General features: G+C 40.4%; 1 protein-coding gene across 2 annotated transcripts in view; it reads right to left on the bottom strand.

The window, feature by feature from the left end:
- The window catches only part of LOC132826817 (mitochondrial 10-formyltetrahydrofolate dehydrogenase-like), a 142920-nt gene that overhangs the window by 11762 nt on the left and 103701 nt on the right, over positions 1–27457 (bottom strand). For both annotated transcript variants that reach the window (XM_060843065.1, XM_060843066.1), the window contains 8 exons: positions 25253–25323; positions 25017–25122; positions 11474–11561; positions 6348–6441; positions 5111–5210; positions 4876–4974; positions 4601–4766; positions 2459–2564 (listed from right to left, as the gene is read on the bottom strand). In XM_060843065.1, coding sequence (XP_060699048.1) covers positions 2459–2564; positions 4601–4766; positions 4876–4974; positions 5111–5210; positions 6348–6441; positions 11474–11561; positions 25017–25122; positions 25253–25323 — 830 coding nt within the window. The remainder of the gene's footprint in view (positions 1–2458; positions 2565–4600; positions 4767–4875; positions 4975–5110; positions 5211–6347; positions 6442–11473; positions 11562–25016; positions 25123–25252; positions 25324–27457) is intronic.

Genomic DNA, 27457 nt, shown 5'->3' with positions numbered 1-27457 from the left:
TTATGTAGGTTAGGTGCATTAGTCAGGGGTAATATGATAGGGGAATCGCTCTGGGTGAGTTACTCTTCGGAGGGTCGGTATGACTTGTTGGGTCAAATGACCTATTTCCACACCGTAGGGATTGTATTTTGTTCTATTCTATTTTCGGTGTAGATATTTGGGGAACTGCTATTGATGCAGACTTGTATAGGGGGAGCATAATTTCAAAGTTTATAGATGACAAAATGCAAACACAGAAGAGAAGAGTGAGGACTTAAGAGGATTTAACAATGACAGACATTCAGAGGGTAAAATTTACCATAACTGTTAAATGATCTATTCTAGTCTAATGAATGAGACACTAAATGATCTAATTTTAGATGGGATGCAGAGAAACAGAGAGGCCTGTGGCAAGTAAGGGTGAGTGCGTGCATGTATATATACAACTGAGCACATTGAGAAGGCTGTTAAAATCTTTTGTTTCATACAGGCATATAGTAGAAATGAAAGGAAGTTGGCAAAATCTTAGTACTTTGGTTAGACCATACTAAATTTGGGCACTACAGTTTAATAGGGACAGTAATGCACTTTGTTGGGTTTTGTATGCCAGTCCATGTAATATATGCCAGAAGACTGGATTCTTGGTGAGTCACATCTCCAAGTTTATTCACAACACTACTTTTTGTACAGACTTGTATGAATAGTCTGGGTTGTGTTCTTATTGAAGTCACTGTCACTGCAAACACTGAAGTGACTGACCACACGCTGAATCCATTCAGAGAAGGCTTAAAAACAAGGCAGTACCTTTACATTAGAATGTCATATACAAAGAACAAAGAAAATTTACAGCCCTGGAACAGGCCCTTCGGCCTCCAAGCCTGAGCCAATCCAAATGTACTGTCTAAATCTGTCAGTCAATTCCAAAGCATTTGTAACCTACTGCTCCCTAGCTACTCATGCATCTATCCAGACACATCTTAAATGAATCTACCTGCTGGCAACGCGTTCCAAACACCCACCACCCTCTGTGTGAAGTACTTGTCCCATGTATCCCCCTTAAACTTTCCACCTCTCACCTTGAAAGCGTGACCTCTGGTTATTGAATCCTTCACCCTGGGAAAAAGCTTGTCTCTATCCACCCTGTCTATACTCTTCATGATTTTGTAAACCTCAATCAGGTCCCCCTTCAATCTCCTTTTTTCGAGTGAAAATAAACCTAACCTATTCAATCTCTCTTCATAGCCAGCACCTTCCATACCAGGCAACATTCACATAAACCTTCTCTTCACCCTCCAAAATGTCCACATCCTTTTGGTAATGTGGCGACCAGAACTGTACACAATATTCTAAATGCAGCCGAACCAATGTCTTGTACCAGGATGGCTGGTCTGGCATCTCTGGAAATATGATAAACTTTGGAAAGGTTACAGTGAACATTTGATGTAATAGGGATGTGGGACTAGCTAGGCTGAAGGTCTTCAGGTCTGTGGGGAAACCAGAAAAGCTGAGTTTCTTATTGTTAGGACAGAGAAGGTTAAAAGGAAATTTAAGTGAGGTGTCCAAAACCTTGAAAGGTTTGATAGGTTAAATATGAGAAACTGCCTCCAGTGGTAGAACCGGATCTTTCGATTTGAAGTGATAGCAAAAGAATCACGAGTTCTTATAACCTGGCTGTGCTGAACAAAGGGCTGATACAAGAGATTAAATGATAACATTCAAAAGGGAGTTGGATGAAAATGAAGGAAAACTCTGATGTACAAAGAGCTAGGGGTGTGGGACTAACTAGGTTAGCTTTTCTAAAGAGCCAGCCCAGGTGTGATAGCCTGAATGGTCTCTTTCTGTATTGCACCATTTTAGATTAGGAAATCTTGAACAAAATCACTCAAAATACAGCTAAATCTTCAATTCTCATAGAAACAGTTCTTGCCTTTGATACACTGTGAACAGGAGATGTTTCCAGTTTGCCTGCACACCCTCAGTTGCTTCTCATCAATTCCTCAGTCACTATCTATCATCTCCATGCAGTCTCTACCGTAACCACCACCATGAGAGAGAGAGAGAAAAAGAGAGAGAGAAGACAGTAGAGTTTATTGTCACCATGTGTTGTGCCTGTACCATTATGTTACAATCTCATTTGGTTTTGAACTTACTGGCTGGACACTTATCTTGCCTCCTGTCCATACACCTTGCCAGAGTGGGAGTGGCAGTGAACTGGACACACCCAGAAGGGAAAAGATTATGGGAACAGGCATAGAAGACCTGGAGAAGTATGTTTAAGGAGTACCCTCTACAGCTAGAGTGGAAAAGATTGTAATGGATTGAGGTTAGTGGCAGAGTCTTACTGTCTATTTTCCTGTGCCAAACTCAAGGAATCTCGTCTATGGCTGAGTCATTTCATTTAGTTTACAGTATAGCACTGCCCGTAACCTCTTTCTAAACACTCAGCAAGATGGTAGTTCCACTTCATCATTCAACTCACCCATCTCGAAACTTAGAAATGACCATCACTGGTCCAAATGATTCTTCTTTCGCAATGAACATGTCATCCTCCACATCAGTGAACACTGTCGGTTCCATGAAGAAACCTAGAACAAAGATAACCACCAGAAACACAATAATCAAGGCTGAAAACTAAAAGTCTTTTGACTACAGGCACAGTATACAGACTACACCATGTCCTTTGACAAGTCATTGGACTCAATGGCTTAACTCAGTCTGTTCCTCACCACTTACTAACTCACCGTGGAAGGATGCAAAGAATAAAGAACAAAACAAATAGTAAGAGCTAGTAAAAAAGAGCATAAAAATAAATGTACACTATCAAACCAACAGAGAACATGTTTACAATTACAGGAGAAAAAAAACTGGTAATGGTAATATTGTATATTACTTATATTACATGCTGAATAATCACTTTAAATCAGTCTTTCCAATAGAGCATCCAGTGATCATGCCAGAATTTTCCAGAAATTTAGTAAATCAGAGGACAGGGAGTTACCAGAAGTAACCTAAGCATAGTAACAGTAATGCAGAGAATCACAGCATTTAATATTGACAAATTTGTAGAACCACGTAATTCTATTTAAGATTTATATAGGAAGGAGGCCAGAACAGCGCTAGAGCCCAAACTATATTATTGCAAGTTTCTCATGATTCAGAAACAGTTCTATTAGATTGAAAAACTATGCATATATAAGAAAACAGAAAGGGAGAAACCAGGGAATTATTGGCTGGTGATCTGAATATTTACTCTCTGGAAATTGTCAGAGTTTGTAAGTAAGGATATGGTGACTGAACACTTTGAAAATATTCAATTGACGAGAGAGAACCAGCATAGATTTTAAAGGCTAGGTCCTGTCCAACAAATCAAACAAATATTTTTTGAAGAAATGATTGAACTAATGGCTGGAGGTATATGTATTTGGACATTCAGAACAAGGTAAACTCCCCATGAGGCTGTTAGCTAAAGTTGGAGTTCATGGCATTAAAGGCAGATTATTGCCTTGGTTAGGAAATTGGCGGAGTGACAGAGACTGAGACCGGGATGATAGACAATACTTTAACTGTCAGGAAGGGACTTATGATGCCCCTCAACTATTCACTGCATTCATTAATTACTTAGATTTTGGTGTACAAAAATCCACATTGCCGACAAGGCAGATAGGTAATAAGTTGCAAAGAAATATTGATACATTAAATGAAAAGGCAAAACTGTGGGAAGTGAATGCAGGACAGATCAGAGAACCTCCTAAACGGTTACAGCTAGAAACAAGAAGGACTCACTAAATCAGATCATTAAAATGTTTCAACAGGTCCAGAAAATAATCAAAAACCCAACAGAATGCAAGTCTATAACTTTATGAGGATTAGAAAACATGCTTAGCTTCAGTAAAATAAAGTTTTGGTTCGAGTTCACCTGCATTCACTGTGAGCAGCCCTAGGGATCACACCTTTGAGAGGATGTTTTCATCATGGAAGGAGTTACTGTAGATCTATCAGAATGGTACCTCAACTCCAAAGGTTGAAGTAAATGAAGTGATTACACACAAACTAGGGTTATATTGCCTGGAATTTAAAAGGCAAACAGGTGATTTGATTAAAGCTTTAAAGATATTAAGGAAAATGGATATAGTACATAGAGAAAAATTATTTCCACTGGTTGAGTCATCTCTGATCAGGCGACAGTCTAAAAATTAGAACCAGACCTTTCAGCAGTAGAATTTTGAAACACTTCCATAAAAAAGATAGGAAATGTTTAAGACTGTATTCCATGAACAGCTACTGAGGTTCAATGAAGTGTCCAAGATTGATGGAACTTTGTTATTTGAAAGGATAATGGGTGAAGACAGGTATACGAAGTTAGCTATCAGATGAGCTGTTATCTCACTGAACAGTGTATCAGGTTCACAGGTCTGAATGGGTAAATCTGTTCATATGGCAGAACTGTACACATGCTTAACATTGTTGTATTCTATCATCTTTAAAGTCCTCCTGTCCTTCCAGTAACATCCTCTGTTCCTGCCTTCAAGTATGCATAAAAACGAAATACTGCTCAACTGTATCACATAAAAACATTTGGTTTCTTTGTCAACCCATTTCTATAAAGTTAAAGACTTCATACCAGGGTGCAAAACAGACTTTCCCCCATATACCAGTGTCGCTCCTTCCTTCACTCCAATCTCACAGTATTCCAACAGTTTTTCCAGATGAGCTTTATGGTTTTGTGGCCCATGATCTGTTGACCTGTCTAAAGGATCACCGATTTTCATCTTCTTAATCTCCTCAACCTGTATAACAGCATGGGAAATAAAATACAGGACCACCACACATTAATAATGTGCATTTTCTCCTTAAAACGGAAGAACAATAAACAAGAAGAACTCCATGATAACTTACCACTCGCCGAACAAATTCATCATGGACAGATTCTTCAACAAACAAACGGCCAGCAGCAATGCAGTTTTCCCCCTTATTGAAATATACTGCACCCATACCCTGCAGGAGGAAGATTAACAATTACATATAAGAAAAGGAATTGCTGTGTTCACTGAACAAGAATTGGGGTCAGTTTTCATTCATTGACAGACTGACTGCAGAGTTGGAAACAAGGGATGTCTCAGGTAACACTCACCATTCTTACAGCCTTGTCAAGGTCACAGTCATTGAAGATGATGAGTGGAGATTTCCCACCCAACTCCAAAGAGACCTTTTTCAGATTACTCACAGCACAGCTGTTAAACAGATGTTAAAAGGTCAATTATATTATCATTCATTTATATCTCATTTGACAATTGCCATTATAACTATCTTTTTTCCCCAGGAGTCAATCCCACTCATACTATTGACAAATCAAGCTATATCAAAGATCTGTGTATATATGCTCTCATGTAATAAATATAAACGCCATCATGTCTGCAAAATATGACAGAATATTGACTGGATGACCGAACCTTGAAAGTTTCTAGAAGTTAAGAATAAAAGAGCATGACTCTGCAGGGGGTATTGTAGTTAAAAGAAAGAGAAATCCCAAAATCTGCTTTAAACCTACACATTCCTTAATAAGTCATTCTTGTTGATTGATCATCAACTCCACCCTCCAATATTTGAACCTGTCTCCTATATTATGATGGCTGAGATTTACTTATTTGTCTTATTTCTGGGGAGTTTCCTGTCTATTTTCTCTTCTTTCCTACCCTAATTTCGATCTTCTGCCAACTGCAACCTACCCTGCCTCCCCCATCTGATTCTTGCTTCAACGCTAAGACTGTTCTGTGCACATGTGCAGTGTGAACTTAATGCATGATGCAACAACATACACGGTCTGGAACCATGCGCATGCGCATTTTCAAATGAGCGCAGTTGCCCTTTAGTTCCAGTATTAGCAAAAGCTGACTTTCCAAACATTCCATCTACACTCCTGAGATTTCTCAGCACTATGTGGTTTCTTTATCAACCTATCTCAGATGTCTTCTTGAATTACACCTTCTGACCATGACTCAGATTTTAAGTTTATTCTTTGTCAGAGGGAAGGTCTGTCTGTCACCACAACCAGAAAGGCATAAGAAAGAATGAAGGATGAAAAAGGCCATTCTTCACCTTATCAATGTTCTGAGCTGTTCAATTTATTGGATGCTCTGTCTTTGCAAAATGTTTTGTTTATTTCTCACATTCTGATTTGAAAATCTGTTTTTTTCCTCTGTATCTTATTTTGTCTACAACTGCTATTTCATTTACAATTATTGCTCTCAATAAAAGGCAAGGTCACAGTAATTGTAGGTCATGCTCAACAACCAAAGATTTATCTACTGTCTATTGGTGAGTTGACAATGTCCCGTTGAACATCCTGAAAAAACGATTTTACAACTTACCTTTTCATAATCTGTTTACCAATTGGAGTTGATCCTGTGAACCCCAGTTTGCGAACATCCGGGTGTTCTGACAGCCGCTGCCCAACCAGGCCACCTAGGAGTAAATGTGAAGGATCCAACGGCTATTAAATATCTTGATTAATATCAAAGTTCAGTAGTTGCAACCCGATTTGTAGATTTTGAATAGCAATATGGTATTTTTGGCTGCACAGTGGCTATGTTATTGGAATTGTAGCCAAGAATACTGCGTCTTCATCACCATTCATGGGAATGTCTTATCTCATCAGTGGCATATGGTCAGCAGAGCATGGTCCAACAGACTCTGAAGCCATGAACTCTCATGGCACCGGGTAAAATGGGCAAATATCCTGCTGATTACCACATGCCCCACAGCTGATGGTGGCTGCAGATATAGTGGATATGTATTGATTGCAATCTCCCAAGATTCCCTAGACGCCTGGAAAGGTCCTAGCAAACCACAAATGCAACACCTTATTCAAGAAAGGAAAGAATCAGAAAATGGGAAACTATAGGTCATTTCTGCCTAATATCTGTCTTCAATGAAATGATGGAATCCCTTATTAACATACCAGTAGTAGAACATTTAGAAATAAATAATTGCTTGGTTGCATAGAACATAAATATTGCTTAAAGATGACCAGAAGTCAAAACTGTTCATCTTTTCATCTGGACTATTACATGAGAAACAGAGTAGGTGCTCCTTTTTTTCCAAGTCTGACAAATGCAAGACAAAAGGTTCTGACTTCTTGTCTTGTTTTAGTAACATTTAGAAAAATGTAATACAATCAGGTAGTGTTGATACAGTTTTGTAAATGGGAAATTGTGTTGATAAACTTATCAGAAATCTCTGAGGAATACAACAAGCAGGGTGGATGAAAGGGAACCAATAGATGTGTGAGATATTGTGTTATACGTATCTTTACTAACTCACTCACCAGCTCACTATACTCATTCATACTGCATTCCCATTCATTTGTTCAAAACCCTTCATTAACCGGTAATTTACTATAAAATGTTTTCATTCATTCATTCATTCATTCATAAAACTGTGGTTTTGTAGTGTATTTTACTATTACAATATAGACTAAATTAAAACATCCCTTTCAACCCATTACTGCTTCTTCATTCCTTTAACCCTGATCAGGCCTATTTTTATATCAAAATCTACCCTTGTTTAGATGTCAATGTCATAAAAAATACCATCCCCACCAAGTCTCCACAAAACATTACAATATTAATCAGCCCTTACCAACTGTCTCTCAGACCTGAGTAGAAACAAAACATCAAACAGCTTCCTCAACTAGATCCATACATATTAACAGAACTGTTAAGAAACTTCCTATCAAAACAGCGCTGGAACTGAATGAATGAGAACTGTCAAAACCGGCAAGTAGCAAACAAAATCTCACAGCCCAATTTAACATTCTCCACATAAAGACATTTATAAATTTCTAACTTATTTAGATTATATAGGTTTAGTATTTTTACTAACATAAAGGTTGATTCGATAAAGACCATTTCAAACTTAAAAGATAAAAGAACTAACATCTTTTAATTACACAGCCTGGACAGACACACTAATCGGAGTAGCAGCCAGCAGTTAACAAGTGTTTAAACAATCTCCTGCCTCCCCAGGACTGATGTCAAACGAAGTTTTGTATATAATAGATCAAACTATGCAACACCATAATGATAGAATTTTATTATAGAGTCACAGAGGTGTACAGCATGGAAACAGACCCTTCGGTCCAACCTGTCCATGCTGACCAGATATCCCAATCCAATCTAGTCCCACCTGCCAGCACCCGGCCCATATTCCTCCAAATCTTTCCTATTCATATACTCATCCAAATGCCTCTTTAATGTTGCAGTAGTACCAGCCTTCAGCACTTGCTCTGGCAGCTCATTCCATACACATACCACCGTCTGGGTGAAAAAGTTGCCCCTGAGGTCTCTTTTATATCTTTCCCCTCTCACCCTAAAATTATGCCCTCTAGATTTGGACTCCCCCACCCCAGGGAAAAGACTGTGCCTATTTATCCTATCCATGCCCCTCATAATTTTATATATCTCTATAAGGTCACCTCTCAGCCTCTGACGCTCCAGGGAAAACAGCCCCTGCCTGTTCAGCCTCTCCCTGTAGCTCAAATCCTCCAACCCTGGCAATATCCTTGTGAATCTTTTCTGAACCCTTTCAAGTTTCACAACATCTTTATGATAGGAAGGAGACCAGAATTGCAGGTAATATTCCAAAAGGGGCCTACCCAATGTCCTGTACAGCCACAATATGACCTAACTCTAGAACTCAATATAGGAAAGCATACCAAATGCCTTCTTCACTATCCCATCTACCTGCGACTCCACTTTCAAGGAGCTATGAACTTGCACTCCAAGGTCTCTTTGTTCAGCAACACTCCCGAGGACCTTACCATTAAGGGTATAAGTCCTACTAAGATTTGCTTTCCCAAAATGCATTTATCTAAATTAAACTCCATCTGCCACTTCTCAGCCCATTGACACATCTGATCAAGATCCCGTTGTAATCGAAGGTAACCCTCTTTGCTCTTCACTACACCAATTTTGATATCATCTGCAATCTTACTAATTATATCTCTTATGCTCACATCCAAATCATTTATATAAATGATGAAAAGTAGTGGACCCAGCACCGATCCTTGTGACACTCCACTGGTCACAGCCTCTAGCCTTAAAAACAACCCTCCACCATCACCCTGCGTCTACCTTTGAGCCAGTCCTGTATCCAAATGGCTAGTTTTCCCTATATTCCATGAGATCTAACCTTGCTCACCTGTCTCCCATGGGGAATGCCTTACTGAAGTCCATATAGCTCACATCTACTGCTCTGCCCTCATCAATCTTTTTTGTTACTTCTTCAAAAAATCCAATCAAGTTTGTGATACATGATTTCCCACGCACAAAGCCATGTTGACTATCCCTAATTAGTCCTTGCCTTTCCAAATACATGTACATCCTGTCCCTCAGGATTCCCTCCAACAACTTGCCCGCCACCAACGTCAGGCTCACTGGTCTATAGTTCCTTGGCTTGTCCTTACTACTCTTCTTAAACACTGGCACCACGTTAGCCAACCTCCAGTCTTCCGGCACCTGACCTGTGACTATCGATGATAAAAATATCTCAGCAAGGGGCCCAGCGATCACTTCTCTAGCTTCCCACAGAGGTCTAGGATACACCTGATCAGGTCCTGGGGATTTATCCACTTTTATACGTTTCAAGACAGCCAGCACTTCCTCCTCTGTAATATGGACATTTTTCAAGATGTCACCATCTGCTTCCCCACATTCTATGTCTTCCATATCCTTTTCCACAGTAAATACTGATGCAAAATACTCGTTTAGTATCTCCCCCATTTTGTGTGGCTCCACACAAAGGCCGCCCTGCTGATCTTTGAGGGGCCCTATTCTCTCCCGAGTTACCTTTTTGTTCTTAATATATTTGTTAAAATCCTTTGGATTCTCCTTGACCCTATTTGCCAAAGCTATCTCATGTCCCCTTTTTGCCTGCCTTATTTCCCTCTTAAGTATACTCCTACTGCCTTTATACTCTTCTAAGGATTCATTTGATCTATCTGGTCTATACCTGACATATACCTCCTTCTTTTTCTTAACCAAAGCCTCAATTTCTTTAGTCATCCAGCGTTCCCCATACCTACCAGCTTTTCCTTTCACCCTAACAGGAATATACTGTCTCTAGTATAAGGAATATGCTGGAATACTCTTCATTTGACCGAATAAATACATTTCCAAAAAAATTGAAGAAGCCCAACACCAAAAAAAAGCCCAAATGAATGGCATTCTTTCTACCACCTTCAGCATTCATTCCCTCCACGATCAGTAGCAGCAACTGTGCACCATTGACAAGATGCTTGTCAATGGGCAGCACGGTGGCACAGTGGTTAGCACTGCTGCCTCACAGTGCCAGAGACCTGGGTTCAATTCTTGCCTCAGACGACTGACTGTGTGGAGTTTGCACGTTCTCCCAGTGTCTGCGTGGGTTTCCTCCGGGTGCTCCGGTTTCCTCCCACAGTACAAAGATGTGCGGGTCAGGTGAATTGGCCATGCTAAATTGCCGTAGTGTTAGGTAAGGGGTAAAATGTAGGGGTAGGGGTATGGGTGGGTTGCGCTTCGGCGGTGTGGACTTGTTGGGCCGAAGGGCCTGTTTCCACACTAAGTAATTTAATCTAATGCACTACAGTAATTCACGAAGACCCCTTAGCTAGCATGAAACATATCTGACACATCTAACAATTCAAAGAACATGGGTAATAGATCCATAGGAATTAGCTGTAAGTTCCATTCCAGGCAGATAATGAAATATACTTCCATTCCTTAATTGCCATGACTTCAAGAATCAATTCTCTTTCTAGCAACATTATACATATGGTTCAAGAGGACAGTTCACCACCACCTTCTCATGAGCAATTAGGAATGGACAATAAATATTAATAAACATCAATGATATCCACATCCCAGAACAGAATTAAAAACAGAGACAAGCCTAGCATAGAATAGGTTACATTGCAGATGAATTAATTCAGGAACAACAGGCTACACTGATTGAGAAGCTTGATGGTGCCTATTACAAGAGTGGAAGGTAATAGATTACTTGCTCCCCATTGAGGTCAGATCTCAGCACTGAGTGCAGTGTTAAAAAACAATCTGAGAGAGATTCATTATCACAGTATCACAGCAGTTAGCAGTTCTGACAGAATTCAAAACCAGCTCCCCTTGTAGGATAAGTCCTCTCCACAGCAAACTTCATTCTAAATCTACTTTCTGTCTCGCACATTCTGCCATTTTCCTGCTCCATCCTAGCACAAGTGCATCCAGTTGCCTCATTTCCACTAACAGACTTTCATCTGGTTGCCCTTCCCCTTTACCTTAATTCCACTGGATCTCCTCTCTGGCAGAGTTCTGCACTCAGCACAGTTAAGTACAAGAGAGGTGTGGATACAGGAAGAATGATGCAACAACTCATTGTTTAGACAGCATTGAAATACAGAACTAGTTAGTCACTCCCAAAATATATTGAACAATTCCAACAAAAGAAGAGTTTGTCAGTTCACCTGATCCAGGAAGAATATTGATAACTCCTTTCGGTATTCCAGCTCGTGCTGCCAATTCAGCAAACTTCAATGCAGTCAGCGGAGTCACCTGAGATGGAATAAAATCCAGACACAGTTACCAGAGGAGAATCTGGGGTCAAGTGTACCCTAACTCACTAAATGGAAAGCCCAAGTATTGAATCAAATCTTGAATTTTACAATCATTCTCCACTATTCAAAAACTGGGTGAGGAATAAAACTAATTTCATTCAATTCCCAAATCCCTGTGTTTGGGTTCAAATTACACTCAGAGGTGAGTTATGCTGTGTTTGTTGGTCATTTCTGCTGAACAGAATAATAAAAAAAGGATTCAAAAATCACTATGATTATTTCAAAATCGCTAGAAACATACTTAATTACATAGAGAGACCATGTGGGCTTTGAAACAACCTACTCATACTGGCTTCAACTTTTTTCAATCTTTCATGGGCTGTGGAAATGCTGGCTAGGTCAGCATTTGTTGTCTATCCCAAATGTTCCTGAGAAGAAATTGTGAGCATTAGTGAATGACCCACCAACCTTTTACATTATCAAAATAAGATACACAGAAAATTGGAGCAGCAATATGTCATTCAGCCCTTTAAACTTGCTCTGTCATTCAATATGGTCATCCAACTCAGTACTGCCACTTCAACACACAACCTTGTTCGCTCACCAATATTTCTGTTTCAGGCCTGCAGCAATGTTCCAGCAAGGTTCAGCATAAGCTGGAAGAACAGCATCTCATTTGCCCCTAAGAAACCCTTCAGGACTCAATATCAAGTTCAATAATTTTAGAATCTGAATGCCTTCTTCAATGTCTTTTACCCACCCCCTCACAATAGGTTCTGTCACGACATGGGTTGCTTTCAGTCAACTGTGTGGAGTTTGCACATGCTCTCCGTGTCTGCGTAGGATTCCTCCAGGTGTTCCAGTATCCTCCCATAATCAAAAGAGGTGCTGGTCAGGTGAACTGGCCACGATAAATGGCCGATAATGTTAGTGCATTTGTCAGGGGTAAATATAGGGTAGGGGAATGGGTGGGTTACTATTCTGAGGGGCAGTGTGGACTTGTTGGGCCAAAGGGCCTGTTTCCAAACTGTAGGAATCTAATCTAAACCTAATATACTTCTTCAATGTAATGTAACTGAGTTACATATTTCAATTTGCTGATGACAGCATTGTAAATTGTGCAGATCCCAGGAGAAAGTTGCAAAGGGGTGAATGTGTAAAACGGTGATAGATGGAGTTCACTGTGAGAAAGGGTAAGGTTACCTACTGTGGATCTGAAAATAGTTTTTAATGTTCTTAACTGGTATGAAACAGGGTATGAATCCCAGTTTGGAAATTACTAAAACTGAGTGCATAGGCTGTACAGGACACTGTTGGAACATTGTGTGCAATTCTGGTCTCCTTCCTGTTGCAAAGATGTTGTAAAACTTGAAAGGGTTCAGAAAAGATTTACAAGGATGTTGCCATGGTTGGAGGATTTGAGGTATAGGGAGAGGCTGAACAGGCTGGGGCTGCTTTCCCTGGAGCGTCGGAGGCTGAGGGGTGTCCTTGTAGAGGTTTATAAAATTATGAGGAGCATGGATCGGATAAGTGGGCAAAGTCTTTTCCCTGGGGTCGGGAAGTCCAGAACTAGATGGCATAGATGTAGGGTGAGGGGGAAAGATACAAAAGAGATCTAAGGGGCAACTGTTTCACACAGAGGGTGGTACGTTTATGGAAGAAGTGGTGAAGCTGGTACAATTACAACAATTAAAAGGCATTTGTAGGGTATATGAATAGGAAGGGTTTGGAGGGATATGGGCCAGGTGCTGGCAGGTGGGACTAGATTGGGTTGGGATATCTGGTCGGCATGGATGGGTTGGATTGAAGGGGCTGTTTCCATGCTGTACATCTCTAATACTCTATGACAGGAGTGTTCCCTCCCAGTTGGGGAACACTTCAGCTGTCCAGGACATTCGACCTACCATCCTCCAAGGCGGACTTCGGGTCAGGCAGCAGCAAAAAGTGGCCGAGCAGAGGCTGATAGCTAAGTTCCATACCCACAGGGAGAGCCTCAAACGGGACCTTGGGTTCACACACACACACACCCTTGCAGACACACACACTCTCACACTCACACATGCACCCCTTCACTTCTACACTCACATACACACACATATACATTCTGTTTCACAGACACTCACAACCCCCCAACCCAGACAGACAGACAGAGACACAAAGACCCACATGCACACATATACATATACATTTGTGGGTGAATTTGTACCTCCAGAGTTACATTGTACTTGCTCAAAAACTGCATGAATTCATCTAAGACTCTGTTATCTCACTTTTTAGATTAGAATCAGCCTAAATATTATGGCACAGGCAGAACACAGGGGGCTAACACCTTCAACATATTGTCTAGCTAACACCAATTGATACAGTTAACCTGAGAATGCATCTTTTAAAAAAAAGTTTTATGATTTACAAATGGAAGATGTGAAACTATCATGGCATTCTAACAGATGAAAGACTCAACAAACAATCAAGGTATTTTTCAATGTATAATTTCAGTTACATCACACTGTAAACTTTTGCTATAAATTCTGTGTCTTACAATTGTGTCCTCCATAACCACCTGATGAAGGAGCAGCGCTCCAAAAGCTAGTGCTTCCAATTAAACCTGCTGGACTATAACCTGGTGTTGTGTGATTTTTAACTTTCCAATCCCCGATGCTTGACTTTTGCATGCTAATCCCTATGTGGGTCCCTATTGAAAGACTTCTGAGAGTTCAAGCAAATCACATGTACTAGAGTCAGAAGTCATATGACACCAGGTTATATCCAACAGGTTTATTAGGAATCACAAGCTTTTGGAGTGCTGTTACTTCACCAGGTGAAGTGATGAAGGACCAGCGCTCCAAAAACATGTGATTTCTAATAAACCTGCTGGACTATAACCTGGTGTCGTGTGACTTCTGACTTTGTGCACTCCAGTCCAAAACTGGCACCTCCACATCACATCTACTAGAGTTATTAACTCTTCTAGTTACAATGCTGAACAATTGTAGATTTGGCAAGCATGATTTCTCTTCTGTAATTCCATGCTGACTCTGTCCAATCCTGTCACTTTTCCAAGTGCTCTTCCATTTTTTTAAATGGTGGACTGTAGCATTTTTCCCATTACCAAAGTCAGGCTAACCACTTTATAATTCCTACTCTTTTTTTTAGAAAACAATGGGGTTACATTAGCTGCCCTCCAGCTCTACTACTGATTCTGGAGTTAGCATTGCAACTCCCCAGAGGTTGTTGCGGTGGAGTGGAGAAGGTGGGGTGGGGTTAGATGCTTCCGAGTATGTCAGACACCTTCTGTCATCAGAGATCTGTGTAATTGCATTAAATTCCACAAAACGTATTTAAACTGAGGAAGTTAAAATACTTTATATATTAATAAAAGATCATGATGATGAAATAGCAACTGATTAACAATAAACTGCAACATGACAACAAAAGCTGGATCAGAGAAATGGAGTGCAAATATCCTCCATTTAGAGCACTTTCTAATAAGCCTTACTTTACAGTGATTATAATAGAAAGGAATATCCTCAAATTGTACTACTGGCAACAACCTTAATCATGAGTTTTGGCATGATGCTATGGCTTTCAAGAGATTGTTTTATACTGGTTTATTCTGAACAGAGGTTGTAAGGCAGAGATGACAAGCTGACTAGTGAAGACCACTTCAGTAAATGATTTGTGAGACCTTGGGTTATTTTAAAGTTGGAACAATTAAAGCAGCCTGGGGTGTGGCCAGCTCTCACAGACCAGGCTCTCCAGTTTTTTTTTAAGTTTTTAGGTTAAGCTTTAAGCAGGAACTATTGGTTTCTCAAAAGAGTTGGAAGCTTCAGTAAATGTCTCTTGGCTGCTACTCTCTCTGAATTTCCTCAGTGTTTTTTCCTGCTGGACTGGAGAACTACATGTGAGAATCTGTGTCTGAATTTTCCTTTCTTGCCAAGGGGAATGTTTATGAGATGTTACTATATTCATAGATTTCACAGAATCCCTACAGTGTGGAAACAGGCCATTTGGCCCAACAAGTCCACACCCACCCTCTGAACAGTATCCCACCCAGACCTATTCCCCTACCCTACTATCCTACATTTACCTCTGACTAATGTACCTAACCTACACATCCTTAGACCATATGCTGAATTTAGCATGACCAATTCACCTAAACTGCGCACCTTTGGATTGTGGGAGGAAACCGGAGCACCAGTAGAAAACCCAAGCAAACACAGCGAGAATGTGCAAAGTCCACACAGACAGTCACCCGAGGCTGGAATCAAGCCTGGGTCCCTGGTACTGTGAGGCAGAAGTGTTAACCACTGAGCCACCTTGTCACCACTATTTTGGAACAGTTAATTAGTAATAGTTACTGTATCTAATATTCTGTTGAGTTTTCCAATAGAGTTAAGGTATCCTAAATTCCTCTTTCTCTGTTTGTATTTTAGCAATACAGTGCTTAAATAAATTGTGTTTTGCTTAATGTCGAATAATTTGACCATCGGGAACAGCCACCTTACATTTGCCTTTAAAATAAAGAAATGTTAGGGTCGAGGCTACCTTCCTAAAATATTTTGAGGGGGGGTTCTGGTTTGGTCCATGACAGTTTAGTGCAGTAGACAAGCTATCAATGCATATGCATTAAGGAGCATCCTAAAACACCTATTTTCAACACCAATTCAGTTCACAGGGTTCATTTTGCTGCTTTCAGTTTTCTCAATTACCCAAATTTTTGTCAAATTTAGTACATTGGAGATTATGTTGAGACAAACATGGAATAAAGAGAAAAAGTTCATCCGAGAATGAAGCTGCAGTTTTTGTTTGGAAGCTGGGGTTGTTTTTGGATTTCCCAGCAACAGCCTATTTCAGGTGACATGCCATGGTAGCCCTGTTGTTGCTTCACTGAGAGTCTGGAGTCTAAGGGAGACAACTAAGCTGCGGGAGGCAAATTGCACTGGGGTGACAAGCAACTCGGAATGTGTGACATATTTTGCTTTCATTTTATCTTTTAGCACTTTGTTTGTGTTAAGTTTTTACTTTGTGGTCAGGATGGGGAATTGCAGAATTTGTTTTGGTGGTTCAGCCAGCTTTCTGTTTGAAAGATTGATTTACAATAATCACCTGTTTTTAATCAGGCATCACTTACTGTGTCCACTGCAGCTGCAATACACAGAGACAGACAGACTTGCATTTATACAAGGTTTTTCACAATCACTGGATATTTCAAATCACTTCACAGCCAATGAAGTACTTTTTGAAATGTAGTCAATGTTGTAATGCAGCAGCCAATTCGCATACAGTGAACTCCCACAAATACATAATAATGATGAGCAGAGATTATGGTTTTCAGGATGTTTATTATCTTTGGGGTGTTAATAAATATTGGCCAGGGTATCAGTAGAACTCAGCTGCTCTTCTTCTCCATGGGTTCTTTTACATGCACTGAGGCAGACAGGCCTCAGTTTAACATTTTATTCAAAAGTCAGCACTCACTACTTATTCACTGGTTACTGCTCTAGACTGGAATTTGAACCCAGAACCTTATCATGAGCAGGTTTGTTAGCTACCAACTGTGCCATGGCTGACACCCCAGCATAAAGCCACTGCTCGATTTAGGGTAGCAGCTTAGCCCACTGATATTACACATTTGCTTAAGGAAGAATTACTTTACATCAGCATGACTCATCTCAGCTTTACTGGATACAGTGAGGGCTGTAGGGTTGGTGAACTAGCTGACCATGCCACCATGGTACAGGAACATATACAAGGTAGGAGTAGGAAGAAATGTAGTGGCAATATATAACAATATAATGAGGGGCACTGATACAGTTCTCTTCAGCAAACATAGAGGTCCAGAGGGCCATGCTGATATCAGGGCTTGGGATATCTGCTTAGCGTTATTTAATGTCCAATGAAACAAAATAAATTTAAAGTCTCATAGTAAAGGCATCCATAGGTTCCAATGATCATATTATAATTGAATTTAATAATCAGTTTTATGGAGAGAGGAGCGAGTCTGAGACTACTACTTTAAAAATATAAATAAAAGTGACTCTATGAAGGCATGAAAGCAGAGCTGGCTAAAGTGAACATGCAAATTAATTAAAGGGTAGGGCTGCTGTAGCAGGCATTAAAGGGAATATGATAGAATACACAGAATAGATAAATTCAAAAGAGTAAGAAAAATCCAAAGGGGCAAACCCCTATCCATGGTTAACCAAAAATGCTAAAGATAGAATCAAAGTAAACAAGTTGCACATAATCGCACAAAGACAGGTGGCAGGTCAGAAGATTGCATAGAATATAAAAACACAGCAAAAAGTGACTAAAAACTTAATGGGGAAAAGCTTGGAGTACAACTGAAAATTAGCCAGAAATATAAAAACAGATGGTAAGAGTTTAATAAGTTAAAAAAACAAGTTAATAAAATTAGCATTGATCCTTTGGAAAGAGAGTCTTGAGTATTAAAAATGAAAATGGGGAAATTGAATGGTATTTTGCAACAGTCTTCACAGGACACATATAACATACCAGAAGCAGTGATATATGAGGAAACAGAAGAGAGGAAGGAAATCAAGAAAATCACAATCACTGAATTTATACTGAATAAATTCTTGGAGCTACAACCTGACAAGAGCTCAAGTCCTAATGGACTTTATCTTCAAGTCTTAAAAGAAGTGGTTAGTGAGATAGCTGGTACACTGATTGTAAGTTCGAGTATGTGGGAAGATGAGAGTAAAGAAGTCAGAACTAAGATTTCAAGATCGCAAAAAGGCACCGGCAGGCAAGAAGTAGGTTTGAAGTGTGTCTACTTCAATGCCAGGTGCATCCAGAATAAGGTGAGTGAACTTACAGCATGGGATTTCATTGTTGCAGCCATTTCAGAGACAGAAATGGTTATTGCAGGTTCTGGGATTTAGATGTTTCAGTAAGAACAGAGAAAATGGTAAAACAGGGGTAGGTGTGGCACTGTTAGTCAAGGGCAGTATCGTGGTTGCAGAAAGGACGTTTGGGCTCCTCTACTGAGGTAATATGGGCTGAGATTAGAAACAGGAAAGGAGAGGTTACTCTGTTGGGAGTTTTCTACAGTTCCAGAGATGTAGATATAGCTTAGCAAAGATGATCCTCTATAGGAGCAAGAGTGACAGGATAGTTGCTAAAGGCTTTTAATTTTCCAAATATTGACTGGGAAAAGTTCAAGTACTTTAGATAGGCCAGTTTTTGTCCCATGTATGCAGGAGTGTTTCCTGACACAGTATGTCCTCAGGCTGACAAGGGGTGAGGCCACATTGGATTTGGAACCAGGCCAGGTGTTAGATTTGGAGATAGGTGAGCACTTTGGTGATAGTGACCAAAATCCGGTTATGTTTAATTTAGTGATGGAAAAGGTTAGGTATATATTGCAGCGCAAGAGTTGTAGCTGAGGGAAAGGCAATTACAATGTGATTAGGCATCGGATGGGGAAGGAAACTGGAGGGGATGGGCACAATTGATACGTGGAATTTATTTGAGAAAGTATATACTTTTCAGACAGAGAGGAGGTGGTTGAGTGAGGGAGCCGTGGTTCACTAAGGAAGTTGAATCTCTCTTCAATATGAAGAAGAAGGCTTATGTTAGGATGAGATGTGACGGCTCAGTTAGGGTGCTTGAGAGTTATAAGTTAGCCTGGAAAGACCTAAGCAGAGAGCTAAGAAGAGCCAGGAGGGGACATGAGAAGTCACTGGCAACCCTATGGTTTTCTGTAGCAATATCAGGAATAAAATGTCTAGAGTAAGATTAGGGCCAATCAAGCATAGTAGTGGGAAGTTGTGTGTGGAGTCAAAGGAGAGAAGGGAAGCACTAAATGAATACTTTTTGTCAGTATTCACACTGGAAAATGACAATGTGGTCGAGGAGAATATGGAGGTGCAGGCTACTAGACTAGATGGGATTGAGGTTTACAAGGAGGTGGTGTTAGCAATTCTTTAATCTTTATGTCATAATTGTCTACAGGAATAGTGCCAAAAGACTAGAGGATAGCAAATGTTGTTCCCTTGTTCAAGAAGGGGAGTAGGGACAACCCTGGAAATTATAGACCTGTGAGCCTTACTTCAGTTGTGGGTAAAGTTTTGGAAAGGATTATAACAGATAGGATTTATAATAATCTAGAGATTAATAAGTTGATTAAGGATAGGTAACATCGTTTTGTGATGGGTAGATCGTGCCTCACAAACCTTATTGAGTTCTTTGAGAAGGTGACCAGACAGGTAGATGAAGGTAAAGCAGTTGATGTGGTGTCTATGGATTTCAGTAAGGTGTTTGATAAGGTTCCCCATGGTAGGCTATTGCACAAAATAGGAGAAAGTGAGGACTGCAGATGCTGGAGATCAGAGCTGAAAATGTGTTGCTGAAAAAGCGCAGTAGGTCAGGATCTGATTCCTGAAGAAGAGCTCATGTCTAAAATGTCGATTCTCCTGCTCCTTGGATGCTGCCTGACCTGCTGCGCTTTTCCAGCAATACATTTTCAGCTATTGCAAAAAATACAGAGGCATGGGATTGAGGGTGATTTAGCGGCTTGGATCAAAAATTGGCTAGTTGAAAGAAGACAGAAGGTTATGGGTGATAGGAAATATTCATCCTGGAGTTTAGTTACTAGTAGAGAGAGCTCCGTATCCAGGTACATAGATCCTTGAAAGTTGCTACCCAGTTAATAGGGTTGTCAAGAAGGCATATGGTGTGGTAGAGGGATTGAGTACTGCAAGCATATGTTTTGGGTCCACTGTTGTTTGTCATTTATATAAATGACCTGGATGAGGGCTGAGAAGGATGGGTTAGTAAATTTGCAAATGACACTAAGGTCGGTAGAGTTGTGGATAGTGACGAAGGATGATGTAGGTTACAGAGAGATATAGACAAGCTGCAGAGCTGGGCTGAGATGTGCTATTGGAGTTTAATATAAAAAAAGTGTGAGGTGATTCACTTTGAAAGGAGTAGCAGGAATGCAGAGTACTGGGCAAACGGTAATATTCTTGGTAGTGTAGATGAGTAGAGAGAGCTCCGTGTCCAGGTACATAGATCCTTGAACGTTGCTACCCAGTTGATAGGGTTGTCAAGAAGACATATGGTGTGATAGAGGGATTGCGTTTTGGAACTATGAGATCCTGCTGCAGCTGTACAAAACTCTGGTGTGGCCATGTTTGGAATATTGTGTACAGTTTTGGTTACTGCAATAGGAGAAGGATGTGGAGGGTTGGAAAGGGTTCAGAGATGATTTGCTAGGATGCTGCCTGGTAAGGAGGGAAGGTCTTACGAGGAAAGGTTGAGGCACTTGAGGTTGTTTTCATTGGAGAGAAGATGATTGAGAGGCGACTTAATTGAGACATATAAAATAATCAGAGGTTTAGATAGATTGGACAATGAGACCCTTATTCCTCAGATGGCGATGACTAGCACGAGGGGACATAGCTTCAAATTGAAGAGTGATGGAAACTGGACAGATGTCAGAGGTAGTTTCTTTACTCAAAGAGTAGGAGGGGAATGGGATGCGCTGCCAGCAACAGCTGTAGACTCGCCAACTTTATGGGCATTTAAATGGTCATTGGATAGGCATATGGACGAGAATGGAATAGTGTAGGTTAGACGAGCTTTAGATTGTTATCACAGGTCGGCGCAACATCGAGGGCCAAAGGGAATGTAATGTGCTGTAATGTTCTATGCTCTAAGTTTTCAAAACTCTCTCGATATAGGTACAGTCACATTACATTGGAAGATAGCGAATGTAATTTCTTTATTCAAAAAGAGAGGTAGATAGAAAGCAGGAAACCACGGGCCAGTTATATTAACATCAATCATGGGGAAAATGTTATTTTTAAAAGAAGTTAGAGCATGGTATTTGGATACATTTGACCATCTGTTAGAGTTCTCTAAGGAAGTAAAATGTGATGTGGATGAAGAAAAACCAGTGATGTACTGCAATTGGATTTTCTGTAGCCATGTGAAAAAGTCCCATATCAAATGCTTTTGTGAAAAATTAAAGCTCATGATGTAAGTGTTGGTACATTGAGGTGGATAGAAGATTGATGACTTACAGGAAGGGAGTAAGTGTAATTGGATCATTTTCAGGTTGGCAAGATGTGGTGAACCATGGGAGTAGTGTCGTAACCTTGTCAGTTTATAATTTATATAAATAACTTGGATGAAGGAACGGTAGGCATTGTGTCATCAGCAAATTTGGCAAAAAGATAGGTAGAAAACTAAGTTGTAAAGAGAATGAAAGGAGCTTACAAAAAATGTTAATGAATGGGAAAAGATCTGACAAATTGAATATGATGTGGAACATGTGAAAATGCCCATTTTGTGGGCGGCACGGTGGCACAGTGGTTAGCACTGCTGCCTCACAGCGCCTGTAGACCCGGGTTCAATTCCCGACTCAGGCGACTGACTGTGTGGAGTTTGCACGTTCTCCCCGTGTCTGCGTGGGTTTCCTCCGGGTGCTCCGGTTTCCTCCCACAGTCACAAAGATGTGCGGGTCAGGTGAATTGGCCATGCTAAATTGCCCATAGTGTTAGGTAAGGGGTAAATGTAGGGGTATGGGTGGGTTGCGCTTCGGCGGGTCGGTGTGGACTTGTTGGGCCGAAGGGCCTGTTTCCACACTGTAAGTCTAATCTAAAAAAAAAATTTGGCAGGAAGCAAAAGAAAGAGAAGTATATTATCTAGATGGTGAGATTTTATAGAACTCTAAATTGGGCATTCCAGAAGATGAATTCCAAAAGATTAATACAGCAAGTAATTAATAAAACTAATGGAAGGCTCACATTTATCATCAGTGGAATTTAGTGAAAAAATAGGGAGGTGATATTTTAGTCAAACACGGCACTATTGAGACATATTGGAATACTGTCCGCAGTATTGGTCCCCTTACTTAAGGAAAGAAATAAATGTGTTGGAAGGAGTTCAGGTAAGATTTACCAGACTAATTTCTAGAAATAGAGCAATGTCGTGTGAGGTCAGGACAGGCTTATATTTTCTGTGGATTTTGAAAGAGTAAGATGTCATTCATCTGAAACACAAGATCCTGAGGGGTCTTTACTGGGTTATTATTTCCTCTTCTGGAGGAATCTAGAATTATGGGATTCTTTAAAAATTAGGGGTTGCCCATTTACAACACAGATTAGGCTTTTTTTCTTTCAGAGCATCATGAATCTTTGGAACCCTCTGAAAAGATGATGAGTTCTTGAGTATTTTTAAGACAGAGGGTGAAAAGTTATCAGGGGAAGCAGAAATGCTTTTCAGTCAGATCAAACATTAGCAGAGCAAGCTTGATAATTTGAACGGCCTCTTCCTTGTTTGTATGCATATTTTAAGATGCTTGTACGTAACGACTTTAATGTAATAACATTTCCAAAGTGCTTCATAGGAATATTATAAAACAAACTTTATCACAAAGGTGCATACATAGATCTTGGGTCTCCTGTTTAGGAGATTTATTTGACAGGGAGGTCATGATAGCTTTCGAGAAGCTGAGTCAGAAATCTGGGCTATCTCGGAGGGTCCTCTTTTATTATTTTCAGGTTAGGGACTTTATGCAGCAAAAGATGACATTGATGGTTAGTCCCCATAAGTCAGATATGGAAAGTACAGTGCTCCGGTCTACAGGCGTTCTCTCAGTCAGTATCCTCTACCAGTTGTTAGAAGGTAATGTTTCAAAAGACATTGAACTGTTATGCAGAGCCTGGACTCGGGAATTGGGGGTGGGAATCTCGTCAGAGGTGTGGGAGGATATTTAGGAGAACATAAGGAAGATTTTGATTTGTAACAGGATGTAGACTATGCATTGAAGGTGCTCCACAGGGCTCATTTGAGCGGCTTGCGAACTTTAAGACAGCAGTGTCCCCAATGTGCCCCAAATGTAAAACAGATGTTGGCACTCTTACTCATTGCTTGCTGTCATGCCACAAGCTTCGTAGGTATTGGGTGCCATAGGGGGTGTTTTGGAAGGGGTCTTGGGAACTGAAGTCAAGATGGATCCAGTGTCCCTCCTCGTTGGTTTGCCAAATCTCCCTTCTTTGGATGTGCATGGGAAGAAACTGTTTAATATTCTTTCGTTCTGTTCTAGGAAGAATATTTAAATAAGCTGGTGGCCTCAGAATCCCCTGGGACTCATGGGTTGGCGCAGATTAGTTATGGAGTACACCCCTCTGGACTTCTTTACGAGTATAGTGCACCAGAAAACGGAATTGTTTTACAGAACTTGACTGCCCTTTCTAAATTATTTTGATGCAGACTTGGTGACTATATTGGTCAGAGCCTTTGTGTAGTCATGTGGGCTATGTCTGGCAGTCTAGGGACCTCTGGGGGGAGGAATCCTGAACAAGTACGAGTTTGCTTACTCATGCTCCCAGTGGTGGGGAGCTTTGGTGGAATTGCGCTGAGTGCAGTAACTTAACGAATATAACTTAATTTACCTTGGTTTAATTTTTTTTTCTTAGTTATTTATTGAATTGTAGTTTTTGTAGATTTTATTTTCCTCAGTGGTTTGTGGAGTAGAATAGTAGTTTGTTTTCTGATATTGCCATTAAATTATAAGATTGATAGACTATTTTGTAGTGATACTGTAATTTTGTAAAAAATTTATAATTTTCTTCTCAATAAAAATATTTATTTTTATTATTTTATTGTTACAGTGGTACGTAAAAGCATTTCAGACCTTGGGGTCTAGGCATTTTAAGGCATAGCTATCAAAGCTGAAACAATCACAATTGAGGATGGACAAGAAGCCAGTACTAATATCACAGAGAGCTGTGGAGATGGAGATTACAGAGATAGAAAGGGGAAAAGTCACAGTGGGACTTGAAATAAGAAACAGGCTTTTACAATCAAAGTTGCTTAACCAGGAACCAGAATAATATCACTATGACAGAAGAACAGAACTTGAGATAAGATACAGTTCAAGGTTTGTGTAAAGATTTGTAGTTTGGGTGCCGGTTGCTGTAGTTGTGCGTATGTTCACCGAGTTGGGAAGTTGATTTGCAGGTGTTTCATCCAGTGTCTAGGTAACATCTTCAGCAGTGTTTCACAAGAGGCTCCAAAGCACTGAAGATGTCACCTAGACAGGAGATAAAACATCTGCAAAAAGAAATCTGCACAGCAAATGTACCCACAACAATGGCATAAGACACAGTCTTTGACGATCTCAAATTTCCCTTGAAACCAGAAAATATACATGACAAAAAAAAGGAATTAAAACTCCACTCTGCCAAGGATTTTCAGAATTGCTGGTTCCTGAAATCCCCACATGATGGTAGTGGTAGCTGCCAAGTTATTAGGAGAAGTGAAATTTGATCTGTTTTCCCATTTAGAGATTGGGCATTTCCAGCTATTATCAGCTGATAAGATATCATAACAAGTGGAGTCTGGAGAGTAAATTGTGACTACTGACAAATCAACTCAAAAAGGAGATTCGTAACAATTCAAGTTTGTGCTGATTTACCTGTGCCGGTTTCAGCACTAAAGTGTTGCCTGCTGCCAGACAAGCAGCACTCTTCCATGCCAGCATCATAAGAGGATAATTCCAGGGAATAATGATCGCACAGACTCTGGAAAACACCAATAATCAGCCATCACATACAAATCAACCACTGTTGTCCCAACATTCACTCTTTAAAAAAAATTTTAGACTTCCAGGCTATTTACCAACACAACCATCAAATGAATTCACCATCTTACCCGAGTGGCTCCTTCTTTGTATATGTTAAATTACGATTGGGACGAGCTTGATTAATGGGGATTGTAGAACCCTAAAGAATATCAAAAATGGCACAGGTTAAATTTTCATCTGGACACTTTTTTAAAAAAATAACTAAATTGAATTTTAAGTTCTTGAAGTGAACCCGCTGTGTAATAAGAAGTGGTAATCCATGTGTGATCAGGAGAGTTCGACTAGAGTCATACAACATGGAAACAGACCCTTCAGTCCAACTCATCCATGCCGACCAAGTATCTCAAACTAAGCTAGCCCCACACTGATCTAATGTACTTTAAATGTAGTAACTGTACCTGCACCTACCACATCCTCTGGCTGTTGATTCCAAATACGAACCATCCCCTGTGTGAAGGAGGTATCCCTTAGGTCTCTTTTAAATATTTCTCCTCTCTCCTTAAAAATACACCCTCAAGTTTTGAACTTCCCTACCCTGGGGAAAACACCTTTGCAATTCACTTTATCTCTGTTCCCCATGATTTTATAAATCTATATACGTTAACCCCCACTCCATTCCCCACAAAAAAAGTCTCCTACACTCCAGCAAAAAAAGTCCCAGCTTATCCAGCTTCTCCTTATAACTCAATCATGACAGTTCTGGCAACATTCCATTCAATCTCTTCTGAACTCTTTCCTATTTAATAATATCCTTCCTGTAGCAGGGTGACCAGAACTGTGCACAGTACTTCAAAAGTTGCCTCACCAATGTGCTGCACAACGTCCACATGACATCCCAACTCCTATACTCAATGGTCTGAGCAATGAAGGCAAGTGTGCTCAACACCTTCATAACCACTCAGACTACCTGTGACACAACTTTCAAAGAACTATGGACCTGAAACCCTAGGTCTCTCTCTGTTCGACAACATGACCCAGGGTCCTATCTTTAACTGTACAAGTACTGCCCTTGTTTTTTTTTTACCAAAATGCACATTTATCTAAATTAATTTAGGGCAGCACGGTGGCACAGTGGTTAGCACTGCTGCCTCACAGCGCCAGAGACCTGGGTTCAATTCCCACCTCAGGCGACTGACTGTGTGGAGTTTGCACATTCTCCCCGTGTCTGCGTGGGTTTCCTCCGGGTGCTCCGGTTTCCTCCCACAGTCCAAAGATGTGCGGGTCAGGTGAATTGGCCATGCTAAAATTGCCCGTAGTGTTAGGTAAGGGGTAGATGTAGGGGTATAGGTGGGTTGCGCTTCGGCGGGTCGGTGTGGACTTGTTGGGCCGAAGGGCCTGTTTCCACACTGTAAGTAATCTAATTAAACTCCATCTGCCATTCCTCAGCCCACTGGCCGAATTGACCAAGATCCTTTTATAATTTTATATAAGCTTCATCACTGTCGACTATACCACCAATTTTGGCGTCATCTGCAAGCTTCCTAAACATGCCTCCTAAATTCTCATCCGAATGATTTATGTAAATGACAAACAAAAGTGGGCCCAGCACCAATACCTGTGGAACAGAGCTGTTCACAGGCCTCCAGTCCAAAAAACACCCTCCACCATTTCCCTGTCTCCTACCGTCATGTCAATTTTGTATCCAATTGGCAGGTTCTTTCTGAATCCCATATGATCTAACTTTACTAGTTAGTCTACCATGCAGAACCCTGTCAAAAGCTTTACTAAAATCCACGCAGACAATGTCTACTACTCTGCCCTCATCAATCTTTTTGGTTATGTTCTCATAAAACTCAATCAATCACGATTTCCCATGCACAAAGCCATGTTAACTATCCCTAATCTGTCCTTGCCTCTCCAAATGCATGTGAATCATCTCTCAGAATCCCTTCCAACAATTTACCCACCAATTATGTCAGTCTCACCTACCTATAGTTCTCAGATTTCTCCTTACAGCCTTTCTTAAATAAAGGCATAACATTAGCCATTCTCCAGTCCTTCAGCACCTCACCCATGATACAAATATCTCTGTAAGGGGCCCTGTAATTTCTTCCCTCACTTTTCACAGCATCCTGTGATACATTTGTTCAGGACCTGGAGATTTATTCACCTTTACGTTTTTACCTTTACTCATGTTCCACCATTAGTTGGAACAGTAGTCCCAGTCCAAAAAACACAAATATGTTCATCCCATGACCAGGAATGTTTCTTTGCTTGTGAACTCAAACACACACCACATATTTTGGAAAAATAACCTCCTAAGCTCCCAAGAG

This window comes from Hemiscyllium ocellatum, chromosome 23 (assembly GCF_020745735.1).
Source record: "Hemiscyllium ocellatum isolate sHemOce1 chromosome 23, sHemOce1.pat.X.cur, whole genome shotgun sequence".
Lineage (NCBI taxonomy): Eukaryota > Metazoa > Chordata > Chondrichthyes > Orectolobiformes > Hemiscylliidae > Hemiscyllium > Hemiscyllium ocellatum.
This window is presented reverse-complemented; position numbering and strand designations above follow the sequence as displayed.